General features: G+C 42.1%; 1 protein-coding gene across 1 annotated transcript in view; it reads left to right on the top strand.

Moving 5' to 3' along the window:
* The window catches only part of COL28A1 (collagen type XXVIII alpha 1 chain), a 158,470-nt gene that overhangs the window by 131,719 nt on the left and 13,106 nt on the right, over window positions 1-13,645 (top strand). The window contains exons 31-33 of the mRNA XM_004767821.3: window positions 1,945-1,981; window positions 3,626-4,180; window positions 5,726-5,883. Coding sequence (XP_004767878.1) covers window positions 1,945-1,981; window positions 3,626-4,180; window positions 5,726-5,883 — 750 coding nt within the window. The remainder of the gene's footprint in view (window positions 1-1,944; window positions 1,982-3,625; window positions 4,181-5,725; window positions 5,884-13,645) is intronic.

The raw sequence follows: 13,645 nt of genomic DNA, 5'->3' as shown, positions 1-13,645 counted from the left end.
CAAGTAAAAGCAAAGAAGAGGAGGAAAAGATTGATATATGTGAGTACTTAAAGCATTTTAGACCTGGTTAGACCATAAAAGCACATTAAAAAGAATTTAAATGCAACTTTGATATATAAATTATTCTTAACAAGTCAATGAAAGATAAACATCTTAATAGAAAGAAATGGACAAAGGACATACAAAGAATTTGCACAAGAGGATACAACTTGGAAACGTGCATGTGAAATAGAATTTAGCCTCACCAAGAATTACATAAGTATAATTTAAATCAATGTGATATCAAATGGCAACGTTACATAATAATAATAACCAGCATTGTGTGTCTAAAATAAAAGAGGTTTTCTTATACACTGCTGTTAGAGGTGTCAGTTACAATCTTTCTGAAGATCACTTTGGCAATAATGCATCGAGAACCTTAAAACAGCCATGCATCCGACTTCAGTAATCAAGTTTTTCAGAATACTGAATCACAAGGGAAATTCAGAATGATACAGGGTTAAGTGAAAAACTATAACCATAAACTTGGTGTCTAGTATTTTCTCCTTTCTAAAAACACAATGTAAATATATAAATATATACATTTTCCCTTTCTAGACACATTCTAGTTTCCGATTTATAAAATGCCTCTCTAAATGTGGAAAACATGACAAGGTGCTCCCCCGAAAGATGACTGTTGACTTCCTCCTTTTATATAATTGTATTGTTTTGAGAGTTCTTTTTATTTTAATTTTTTTAAAGATTTTATTTCTTTATTAGGGAGAGAGAGAGGATGCCCGAGAGAGAGAGAGAGAGAGAGGAGAGGCAAAGGGAGAGGAAGAAGGAAACTCCTGACTGAGCAAGGAGCCCAATGCGGGACTTGATCCCAGGACCCGAGCTGAAGGCAGACGCTTAACCAATTAAGCCAGGCACCCCGAGAGAGTCCTTTTTAAGTAGCCACTTGGAATCAATGGCTTTTTCTCGGTTTACAAAAAATACGATTTAATTAAAATGCCCTGAGTATTTTCTGTATATGCTTCTGTGAAGGCACATCACCAGCAATGTCACCTTTACCCCAATTCTATCATTATGGATATTTTTTTCTTTAAAACTTTACTTTTGCAACTGCTAACTTTTATCTTCTTGGATCTTCTTTAGTTTTGCCTCCTTCCCGTTGAGATTTTTCTGGGCTTCTCCTATGTTCATCATTCCAGTCAGCTTCTTGTCTTCGGCAAATACAGAATTCTGTTTTCCAGCGCCCCATCCCAGTTATTTGTGAACGGGCTGCTCAGGGCAGGGTCGTCGGCACATCGACTTCCCCTGCCCGCCTCATCCCGGGTCTCTGCTGGAGCTGATGACAGCAGGACCAGGGAGGAGCATTCAGGAGCACCGGGGCATTTCCCGGAAGTGCTGAAGTGAGATGAGAGTATGAGGAACCTGGGGAGGGGACTTGCAGAACTAGACCTCGGTAGAGAAAAGGAGGGAATACAGCGCGGAATGAAATCTCTTTTGGCCCTGGTACCTGTCTTGGTTGCTCAGTGCATGTGGGTTAAATTGAGTTAATGTGGGTAAAGCTGATGGCATGCCTTGCCCACACCTCTGTACGTAGTACTTTATGGAGTTGGACCCTATCCTAAGAGTTTTGTGTGCGAAGCCTCATTTGGCCTGCACCCCTGCCCTGAGACACAGATACTATTAGGTCATCTCATGCCAAGGTCACACAGCTGATAGATGCTGGAGTCGCAGTGTGAACCCTGGAAGTCCGAGCTCTGACATTTCACAACTCACACACACTCCAGTTATGATACATTCTAGCCACCTTTTCACCTCCATGCCTTTTATTTTCCTCAGCCAAAGAATAAAAGCAAATGGCTCCACCCTGATTGTAATAAGACATAGCTTTTGTGATGATAGGAAAAAATATCACGGTCATATAAATAATAACATTTTCCTTTTGTCCTCCAGAGAGAAGAAATTATCAAAATTATTTTTGAAATATGTGGTAAGCTTTGACCATCAAGAAAAGAACCATCGCTTCAAAATACCACAGCCACTGTGTTCTGTGTTGGTTGAGATAAATGCGGTCACCCAGAGATACATGAGAGAGCGCTCTGGAGAAAGTCTGAAGCTCATTTGGAAAGTCAATGGGAAACTGAAAGATGTGGAGAGAGGGGCTGTGGGAATCCTGATTTTAAGAAAAAGAAGTCCTCTTCCCAGGGTGGTTAAGAGGAGTGAAGACACAGGCCCTAGAGTCAGCGGGCAGCCAGGCCTTTTTGTGAGCACAGAGCTCATTTGTATTCAGTGACATTTACCTGAGCTTGGGAAGGAAAAAAACAACAAAGGAAATATGACCACAGGGGCCTAACTAGCATTTGAGTCCAGCCTGGCTGGTGATTATAATGTCTGTGTTTCTCCTGAAGGAAGAAGTCTTTCTGAATTGAGTTTTGAGCACAATTGCTAGAGTGCATTTCAAAGAAAGGAAGACACAGTCAGGAGGTCATTGTGCTTCATAGTTCTATCTAAATGCTTCTGTGGCTAAATCTGCTAGACTTAAAATAGAGCTAGCAGAAAGAGGGGGAAAAAAAGAGATTGGCCCAAAGGCAAGAGATTAATAGAATAATGGTGATAAGAGAACCATGGCAGAAATGTCACTGTTCTTCCATACAGGGAACCCCTGAACTGGCTTGTCCCCCAAAAGACCTTGGGACTTTAAGAACCCATCTGGGACTCTGCACAGTGACAGGCCAGTTTAGAAGTGGCTTCTGAGTTCTGAAAGCCTGGTAAAAATAGCACAAAGTTTCCTCATGATTTTTTCAGAGAGGGCTGTTGGGCAACACGAAGGGAAGAATAAACCGATGGAGCCCGGATAAGTTTTATTTCCTGGTAGCTTGAATGATTGCATTGAATGGTAAACCTTACACAAAAGTTGTTTATTAACCAGCATTCTGAGCTCATTCTCCTGAATGTCATAGTATGGAGGGACTGCTGGCCTCACTGAGCCACCTTCGTCATTGTTGTGAGCAACTGGGCACACAAACTAGAGTTTGGGGCAGATGTATAGTATATTCTTCTGTATAGTTATGGGCCCTCATCCTTTCCCCACAATTAACCATTTCCAATTTCATTCCATTTCCAATCCATCAATTTACCCCATGGTCAGTCTAATGAGCAAATATCAATTTTCATATAAGGATATGGTAGAAGACTAGAAGGTTAGCTTTCGGATTCAGATTCAGTACAAATGCTGGAAGGACAAAGAGCACATTGAGGCTAGGGTTATCTTTTAAGGACAGGGAGAGCCATGGAATCAGGAAGGCACACATTGGGATGCTGACCCTTCTAAAAATATATTTTTCCTAATCTGAGAAATTGGCACATAGGTGTTTGTTATTTTATCCTCTACAGTGTTTTGGTGGGTTTGTGTGTGTGTGTGGGGGTATTTTTTATAATATATTGTTTCTTAAAAAGTCAAATATAGAAACCAGAAGGGGGATAGCTGTTAGCTATTAACTCTTCCAGAAAGGGAAGGTTACAGTTCAGGTCTCTAGTGGTTTGCTGCCCCTCTCACACCAATCCGACACCAATCAGTGATGTTCTGATTTTCATTCATTCATGCAATGTTTCTATCTCAACATTCATCTTTCAGGGTGTGGGCCCAAATGCAAAGAGACTCCTCTAGAACTACTGTTTGTGATTGACAGCTCCGAAAGTGTGGGGCCAGAGAACTTTGAGATCATCAAAAGTCTTGTGAAGACTCTGTCCGACCAGGTTGCTCTGGACCTCACGATGGCCCGCATCGGCATAATCAATTACAGCCATAAGGTGGAGAAGGTGGCTCATCTGACTCAGTTCTCCAACAAGGATGACTTCAAGCTGGCTGTGGACAACATGCAGTACCTGGGGGAAGGCACCTACACTGCCTTAGCTCTCCATGAGGCCAACCACATGTTTGAAGCCGCAAGGCCAGGTGTGAAGAAGGTGGCCTTGGTCATCACTGATGGGCAGACTGATACCCGAGATGAAAAGAATCTGACTGAAGTGGTGAAGAAAGCCAGTGACATCAGTGTGGAAATATTTGTGATTGGGGTAGTGAAGAGAAACGATCCCAACTTCGAAATGTTCCACAAAGAAATGAATCTCATTGCTACCGACCCAGATAGTGAGCACGTTTATCTGTTTGATGACTTCATTACCCTGCAAGGTAAGACTCAGGGCCAGGAGAAAAGAATTTATGTTATTCTTCCAAGAACTGCCTCACTGGATTATTTGGCCAAAAATAGAAATCGGGAAGAGGCTAATGAGGCTTATGCCAACACTAAATTAAACACATAAACTCCAGAAGGCAAAACATGTTCAGCATGTGTCCAGTTTAGAGAGTACAATCTCTTATCTTTATTCACTTGCAATAAGTGCTGAGTTGGCCTTGGAGCTGATTAACTGGGCCATCTATGGTCGAGGACATAGTTAAAAAGAAAGTGTAGGATCTGGGGTATTGCTAAGCCTAGTTAAAGTTCAAAAAGTGACCTAACCTGCATAAGAGGTGCAGGAAGCCAGCAGCAAGGCAGAAAATAATCATGGAATCGAAGTGCATTAAGAAGTACATAATGAATGAAAAAAAGTTATGGTAATCTAAAGAGAGGAGAAACACAGGTAATGGGGATTATTCTGTTCCCATCTCTGTTCTAGTCTCCATTAGCTGCTCTTACAAAATATGAGGCTAATGAAGAATAGACAGAATAGACAGATTGACATTGGGAGTTTATCTTCTAGTTCCACATTGTGAATATTCATCTACAGTCAGTGCTAACCTTCGCTTTGCTACTTTGCCCTGTCACATGAGCTGATGCTTCCCAGGGAGGCATTCTAAGACACTGACTCCTCTGTAAGTGTGGTCAATATCGCTTCCCAGTGAAACACATTCCAATTCTTTGGCAACTGAGAACTCATTCTGGCAGGGGCCACATCCCGCGAGCTTGGGAAGTAGGTGAAATGTATGCTTCACGTGTTTGCAGGCTTCCATTTGGCTCCATCATTCCTTGTCCATCCCTCCGGGAGTGGGGCTGACATGGCTTAGCGCAGCCCCTGCTGGCCCTCATGCTGCTCCCCGCCTACTCAGACTGGCAGCCAGCCCCTCTGGCCTGAAGAGTAGCATGCCCCGCCCACAACCGTCTCACTTGTCATTTCCCCTTTCTCCAGGCCTTTCTAATCTGGGGTTTTGTTTGCTGAACACCCTGCAGGAGGACTGGTGGACTTACCAAACAAACCCTATTCACTGGGCTGTTACTGTGTTACAATGTCCAGAAATATTACACATTTCAGAGACATTATACTTTAATAATTAAAGAGCTTTATCTCATCTTAACCAAAGGAGTTAGTGATTCATCCCAGCTAATGAGTGATATATTTTTGAACTGGTTGGCCTTTGGCTCCCTCTGGAACCAGAGGTAAAGACCCATTATTCTCCTCTTGGGTGGGACCTGCCCCTTCCACAGAGTAGTTCAGTTAATGGACACTCTGGATAATAAGGATTTAAGTAGTTCTTTTGCCTCCATAGGCTGTTGTACATGATTAAATTCAATTGAATTATTTTAGATGGCCTCTTCTAGATGATCCCCCAAATGCTTTAAAACTTAGTTCACCGAGCGGTTGACCTTAAGTGATGGGAAAATGCTTAAGAAGAGCACGGAAGAGCTCTTTAAACAGGTTTTGCCCCTACTATTCTCCTTTTCTATTTTTCTTTTAAAAGACACCCTGAAGAAAAAATTGTTTAAAAAAACATGTGAGGATTTTGATTCCTACCTCATTCAAGTTTTGGGTTCACCGGCACTTCAACCTGGATTTGGGATATCAGGGGGAAAAGTTGATGAATCCACTCCAGAGCCTCAGAAAGAGATTTCGGAGTCTGTAAGTCACTCTCTTGTTTAATTTGTGAGCTTAAAATTATGTATTCTGTCTAACGTCAAAGACCATCTTGGCCTGCCCTGTCAAGAACCAACTGAGAGGAGTGTATTTTCAAGTCCTTGACTATAAATAGTGGTGTTTTTGTCTTCAGATTTCTAGTTCTGAAATAGTATTAGGGCTAGTGAGCACAAATATGAGATTTTTCAATATTTCCATATTTTATAAGTAATTATTTATTGAACATTGCAAATAATATTTTTTATAGTATGCCCCAGCTACCATGGAACAAATCACGTACACTAAAATGGATTAACACGACACTATTTGAGTCACTCCCTTGCCATGCTCCACAGATCCTTTCATACTAGGTCACAACTCCCCCTCATCCATCTGGGTCGATGCTCCCTACTTTGCACCCTCTCAAGTTTCTTCAAAGTGTGCACACGCTCAACCTGCCATTTTCCATGTTCCAAGCCATGGTCTTGCTCATTTAGCTTCCACCTCCTGTGCTCAGAGTGGAGACTGGGTGGGAGGCTATGCATATGCATATGGTACAAGGTAGATTGCTCGATTTCAAAGCTCCTCAAGTACAAGTGCGTGAGGAAACTACCTCCCAAAGGCATCGAGACAAATGTGACTGTACCCATAGCAAGCTTCTGGGCAACGACCTCAGGTCAAGGGCAACAAGTACTGGGTTCTTTTAGGTGAAAATTGGAAAGCCTCCCATAATTCCTGGCAAGGGAGTGCTGTGGTCTCTTCCCCACCAAGTTACAACCTGAGTAGGTCTAGACTGATCTCTACCACGTATATGGAAATCCTTTGGCAAGCAGGCACACAAGAGTGATGGCCTTATTCTGTAAGCTCAGTGAAGTCCCTGTGCTGTCCTTTTATGAAAAAACATGAAAGATTCCTTATAAGCAAGAGCAATAATATTCTAGCATCAGGATTCAGTTAACTGTCTATCTGCACTAAGGCCCTGAGAAACCTCCAGCTGGGTAGTTGGACACAGGGCCACTCAGGCATCGGGCCTAGGTTGCCATTCCTAAGGGAATAAACTGTAGGACTCACTGGATTTTGATATTCTGTCCAAAAGAGGATAATAAAGTATTATTTTTATTTGATTAAATACTGACTAATTCCAGTTAGAGCAACAGAGTGCCCCTGGATTATAGATTGAAATTCACATATACATTCATACCACATGGTCTATATCATGGGTCAGCCAACTCTTTCTGGAAAGGGTCATGTAGTACCTTTTTGTGTGTGTGTGTGTGGGGGGGGGGTGTTTCAGGTCATTTCATCTCTGTTGCAATTACTCAGCTCTGCCTTTGAAGGACAAAAGCAGCCACAGCCAACACTTACCTGAACAAACATGGCTACATTCAGATACAACTTGTTTCTAAAAACAGATGAAAGCTTGGATTTGGCCCATGGGGTTTGCTGATCCTGGTCCTCACTGAGCATTTAAAAGTAATTACAGACAATGAAGTACACAGTTTATTTCCTCCAGAGTATGGAGTGCTCCTAGGTCCTTGCCTGCTTGTGTGGCCTATCCCTCTGTCCTCTCCTACTCGACCTGTCACTTCCTGAAGATGTCTTAGATGAGGGCAGACTCAGGTTCCATCCAACAAGTGGCACTTCTACTCTGAATTCTCCCTATAATCAGTGCATTCTATACTGTGTACTGACAATTGACTGGTATACTAGCAGGTGGTTCTTAGGACACAGTCCCTGTCCAGGAGAAGTTCATGGCCTCTCAGGAAGACGGATGCACACAAGAATTATTAAGAACTTTAACAGAGCTGTGAACAAAGCATGAGAGATGTTGCAATTAATTTCAGAGTCAAGGAAGGCTTTCCAGAATAGGTAGCATTGAGCTGAGTTTTAAGAGTAAGTAGGAGTTTCTCATGACAAAAATAAAGAGAGGGGTATTTCCAGCAGAGGGAACATGTAGGCAAAGGGGGATTCCAAAAGGGATGGCATTTCAAGATATTAGGAAAAGTTCAGTCTCCCTGGAGCCTAAGGTGTGTGTAGCAGGATGGTGAGGGTTACAGCTGGACGGACAGTCTGCAAACTAACTATACATGCTTCCCAGGCTGAAGGGGCTTGAACTTCATGTGTAAGCCAGGCAGCCTGGAGGAAGCAGAGGAGTTTCTAAAGCGAGGGTCCGATGGTCATATTTGGTTTGTGGGTGGAATAACCCTGTAGTAGGGCAAAGTATAAATAGGAGAACGACAGGTGACTGGGGCTGAGCTGTGAGGTGTTGCAGTAGTCTGGGTAGTCAAAATGAAAGCAGGTGTGGACTGGAAGCCACTTCCAGAGTAGAATGAACAGGACTTCGTGATGGGATGGGTTGGAGGTCAGGGAGAGGCTAGCTAGCTGGGTTTCTAACTCAGATTTGGAGTGAACTGACACACCATCTGCTGAGATGGAGATTAGAGGAGGCAGGGAGGCATTATTTTGAAGGAAAATAATGAGTTCGGTTCACACCGGGTAAAGTGAAGGTGCCAGGGACCTCCGTGGCGCTCATGACACAGCATGAGGAGAAGCCTTGCCTCTGGTATCATGACACATGAAGTCAGACAGCGCCGGGAGACAAGCGATATTAACAGATTATGACAGATGGAGCATTCTAGGAGCTTTGGAGGGGAGGGCACAAGAAAAGTACATCCAAAATAGTTTGGATTTAGAACACCAAGAGCCACATAGAGGGAAACTGAGCCTCCGCTAGGTCTCTTCGGGTGCCTCTGAGATAGCAAAGCTTACAATGGACTTGAGCTTCCTGGATAACCCTCATCTCCAGAACCTCTCACCCCGACTCTCTCTGCAGAAGTGCCAAGGCAGGACTGAATTTTAAACAGAGAGTGTTCCTGACAGATTTTAGTCTGAACAAACATATATGCACGGATAGTCACAGTTATCTCTGCCATATGTATATACAGTGTAGACACACAAATACAAAAACATACTTACATACACACCTTTATCTAGAAGTATGATTACAGTCTCCAAACACATTAAGTGTTTCTCCAAACTTTTCAATTCTCAGCTTTTCCCCAAGCCCACCCTAGGCAGTACTGGAAAACAAATCATCTCAAAAGTCCTAGGAGTCCTATTTCTCTTACTGTGTCTCCCTTTCCTTTCTCTGTTGCCTTTGTCACTCCTTATGGCATCTAGTGCTGGCCTTCCTTCTTCGTCATCTTTCTATGAAATCTGTTCTTAGAGAAAAATCTAGTTATTTATACTTTTGTGTGAAATCTAAATCAATGGGTTTCCACCTCCAAGGACTTACATATTAAGCATTTTAGCTTATCGTGGAATGAACTTGAGGTTCACTAAACATCTATGCATGGGTATGTTGGGAAATACAGAGAGCAGACGAAATTTCCCAGCTTCTACTAAATTCATCACTCCTTGGTAACCCCTTCCTCTATTACTCTTTCAGGCCAGTCTTAGGAAGCTAAACATGCACATCCATTCTGTTCTTCTCCTGAAATCTCAGGACCAGCAGTACTTGCTTTGGGATTTGTAACATTCTACATTGTTACTAATTTATGTACATACCTCAACTCTCCTAATGGATTTTATTTCCTTGAGAACATGTTCTGTGTCTAATTAAACTGGTGTCCCACTCATGACTTAAAATGTGTTTCATCTTTTACACAGTAGATGCTCAGTAAATACTTAATGACCCAATGAGTCCTCTACCAAGTAATAGGCTAAAAGAATGTTCCTCAGTGAAAGTCATCAATTATACTGTTTTTAAAAAATCCTTCTCTTTCTGGGTTTAGCCAGTTAGGTTAAGATTTCTAAGATATAAATGGGAGTGGGGCAATAAAATCAAGTAAACACCATTTAGTCAGACTAATTGGTTATATCCATTAATGGTCCAATTAAGCAAATAAACATATCAATTTCCTACTTGAAATAACTTTTTGTCATTCTAAATACATTAATAAAGTCATGGCAGCACACAGCTGGTTTGTTCACTGGAACTTGTTTCTTGTGACAATATTTTAGATTTCTTTTTCCAGTTGAAAGAATAAGAAAGAAAGAGGCCTGTCTACCTTTTCCATAAAGCTTCTTTTTGTATTATGAAAATTTGTTCCCTGATTGCAAGTAATTTAGATAATTGGCCTCAGAGACACATTCCTCTTGGTGGAAAGAAGGCTGTGGGGTTTCTGTGCAGTGATTCCACAACAAGCCAGTGAAGGGGAGAGTAAAGCAAGTATGGGAAGAGTCCCTGTGGGTAGCTCTGCACCAAGTGGAGAAGGTGGTGGAGGAAGTGGGAAGTTGTGAGTCTTCTCCTTGCCTGTTATTATCAGGACACGTAGGCCAGTGCTCACTTCCATGGAGGAAGTGTACACCTTATTGATGTAAATGACAGGAAACGAACACAGCGGGCTGACTGCTGGCATCCCACGCTCTCTATGTACCCCTTCTCATTTAGTAAGACCCTATCCCTGGTCCCCATGCCACCTGCCTCATTTCTCCCCTCCTGTCATTATCACATAGCTGCTGCAAGGTCTTCATCTCATTCTCACTCTTGCTAGCTCTCCCAGGTCTCACCCTCCTTTCCCTGCAATATTTACTCATTCTTACTTCACCCCGGGATCGGTCTAGAGAAGGCCACTTCTGGAATGGGTTCCCCTGGCAAGGTTTTAAAAAACGAGAGCCCTGGACACGTTCTGACTTGATACTGGAACTGGATGTGTCTTGTGTCCCCCTTCATCCTAAAATATGACCATAGGCTCTATCCTCAGTTCTGTTGTGGTACCTTTTAGTCTCCTGCCTGTGCTCTGAGGCCCATTCTCTTCTGCCTCTTCCGAAACTCAGACCTTGCTTCATTGTCGTGCCAATGTTTCCGACTCCTTCCCTATAGCTAGTAAATAAGCTTCAGATTCTCCCATCTGAAAAGATCCTTTAACCCTCTCTTAGTTCATGTCCTTCTTGCTACTATCCTTTCTCTATCTTTTTATAATAAAATTATTCCATAGGCCAGTCTCTGCGGTCTCTGCCTCTTTGTCACACACACACACACACACACACACACACACACACACACACATTTTCCTTTCTTCCCTCTCAACTTCCTCAGTTCCCTTTACTTGGGAAAACCTCTGACGTCAGGCTACTGCCTCTGATATGCCACTGAACCTCTGCTGGAAGAAGGACCAACAATACCTTAATTGCCACATCCTTATTGCTGTCCTCTTATTTTCTCTTTTGCATCAAACTTGCCACTCCTTTCTTTGGTTTTGAGAGTCCTCTTTCTCCTTGTTCCCCTCCCAACCACCTTAGCATTCTTTCTCATTTGCTTCTGGGGTTTCACTTTCTCTGTTGACTCCTTAAATATATTTTTTTAATTTTTTATTTTTTATAAACATATATTTTTATCCCCAGGGGTACAGGTCTGTGAATCACCAGGTTTACACACTTCACAGCACTCACCAAAGCACATACCCTCCCCAATGTCCATAATCCCACCCCCCCTTCTCCTAACCCCCTCCCCCCAGCAACCCTAAGTTTGTTTTGTGAGATTAAGAGTCACTTATGGTTTGTCTCCCTCCCAATCCCATCTTGTTTCATTGATTCTTCTCCTACCCACTTAAGCCTCCATGTTGTATCACCACTTCCTCATATCAGGGAGATCATATGATAGTTGTCTTTCTCTGCTTGACTTATTTCGCTAAGCATGATACGCTCTAGTTCCATCCATGTTGTCGCAAATGGCAAGATTTCATTTCTTTTGATGGCTGCATAGTATTCCATTGTGTATATATACCACATCTTCTTGATGTTGATGGACATCTAGGTTCTTTCCATAGTTTGGCTATTGTGGACATTGCTGCTATAAACATTCGGGTGCATGTGCCCCTTTGGATCACTACGTTTGTATCTTTAGGGTAAATACCCAATAGTGCAATTGCTGGGTCATAGGGCAGTTCTATTTTCAACATTTTGAGGAACCTCCATGCTCTTTTCCAGAGTGGCTGCACCAGCTTGCATTCCCACCAACAGTGTAGGAGGGTTCCCCTTTCTCCACATCCTCGCCAGCATCTGTCATTTCCTGATTTATTGATTTTAGCCATTCTGACTGGTGTGAGGTGATATCTCATTGTGGTTTTGATTTGTATTTCCCTGATGCCGAGTGATATGGAGCACTTTTTCATGTGTCTGTTGGCCATCTGGATGTCTTCTTTGCAGAAATGTCTGTTCATGTCCTCTGCCCATTTCTTGATTGGATTATTTGTTCTTTGGGTGTTGAGTTTGCTAAGTTCTTTATAGATTCTGGACACTAGTCCTTTATCTGATATGTCGTTTGCAAATATCTTCTCCCATTCTGTCAGTTGTCTTTTGATTTTGTTAACTGTTTCCTTTGCTGTGCAAAAGCTTTTGATCTTGATGAAATCCCAATAGTTCATTTTTGCCCTTGCTTCCCTTGCCTTTGGCGTTGTTCCTAGGAAGATGTTGCTGCGGCTGAGGTCGAAGAGGTTGCTGCCTGTGTTCTCCTCAAGGATTTTGATGGATTCCTTTCGCACATTGAGGTCCTTCATCCATTTTGAGTCTATTTTTGTGTGTGGTGTAAGGAAATGGTCCAATTTCATTTTTCTGCATGTGGCTGTCCAATTTTCCCAGCACCATTTATTGAAGAGGCTGTCTTTTTTCCATTGGACATTCTTTCCTGCTTTGTCGAAGATTAGTTGACTGTAGAGTTGAGGGTCTATTTCTGGGCTCTCTATTCTGTTCCATTGATCTATGTGTCTGTTTTTGTGCCAGCCCCATATTGTCTTGATGATGACAGCTTTGTAATAGAGCTTGAAGTCCGGAATTGTGATGCCACCAACGTTGGCTTTCTTTTTCAATATCCCTTTGGCTATTCGAGGTCTTTTCTGGTTCCATATAAATTTTAGAATTATTTGTTCCATTTCTTTGAAAAAGATGGATGGTACTTTGATAGGAATTGCATTAAATGTGTAGCATAGACATTTTCACAATATTTATTCTTCCAATCAAGGAGCATGGAACATTTTTCCATTTCTTTGTGTCTTCCTCAATTTCTTTCATGAGTACTTTATAGTTTTCTGAGTATAGATTCTGTGCCTCTTTGGTTAGGTTTATTCCTAGGTATCTTATGGTTTAGGACTCCTTAAATATTAAACTCTTTACTTAGTTCTAAGATTGGCCCTTAACCTTCTTCTCTTCCTGATGTTAACAACTCTCCAGTCTGCCTCCCCAGTCCAGACTTTTCTCCTGGACCCCAGATTCACATTTTTGATCATGCAGATCTTATTCTGGGTGTTTCACAGGCATTCAACATGAAATATGTTCACAAAGCAACTTCTCCTGATTGCCGTCCGTAGGGGCAGAGTCCCACCAGGCACGTGGCAAGAAACCTGGAACACGTCTGTAGTTCTAGTGTTACATTATCTTCCACACTTGTTGGGATTGTCGTCTTTGGTCTGTTTTTATCATCTCTCTATCCATGCCATCAACTCTTTTCTCCTCATCCATCCTCTACTATCTGAGACTGAGGTCTGATCATTTCTTGTCTATGTGAATAATATGGTCTCAAAACTCTTGTCTTATTTTACTTTTCTACACGCTTTCATGTTTATTCATTTCTTGTTGATAGCATCATTTCATTTCATTTATTTTTTACTCTTAAAAATAACATCATTGAATTATTCCTCCTATATATAATTCCATTTTGGCCGAATTACCTTTAAAAAACCTGTGTGTAATACAATGGCATATATTTTAA

The sequence above is a fragment of the Mustela putorius genome, unplaced genomic scaffold (assembly GCF_011764305.1).
Source record: "Mustela putorius furo isolate JIRA1106 unplaced genomic scaffold, ASM1176430v1.1 tig00003845_pilon_pilon_pilon, whole genome shotgun sequence".
In the NCBI taxonomy this organism is placed as follows: Eukaryota; Metazoa; Chordata; class Mammalia; order Carnivora; family Mustelidae; genus Mustela; species Mustela putorius.
This window is presented reverse-complemented; position numbering and strand designations above follow the sequence as displayed.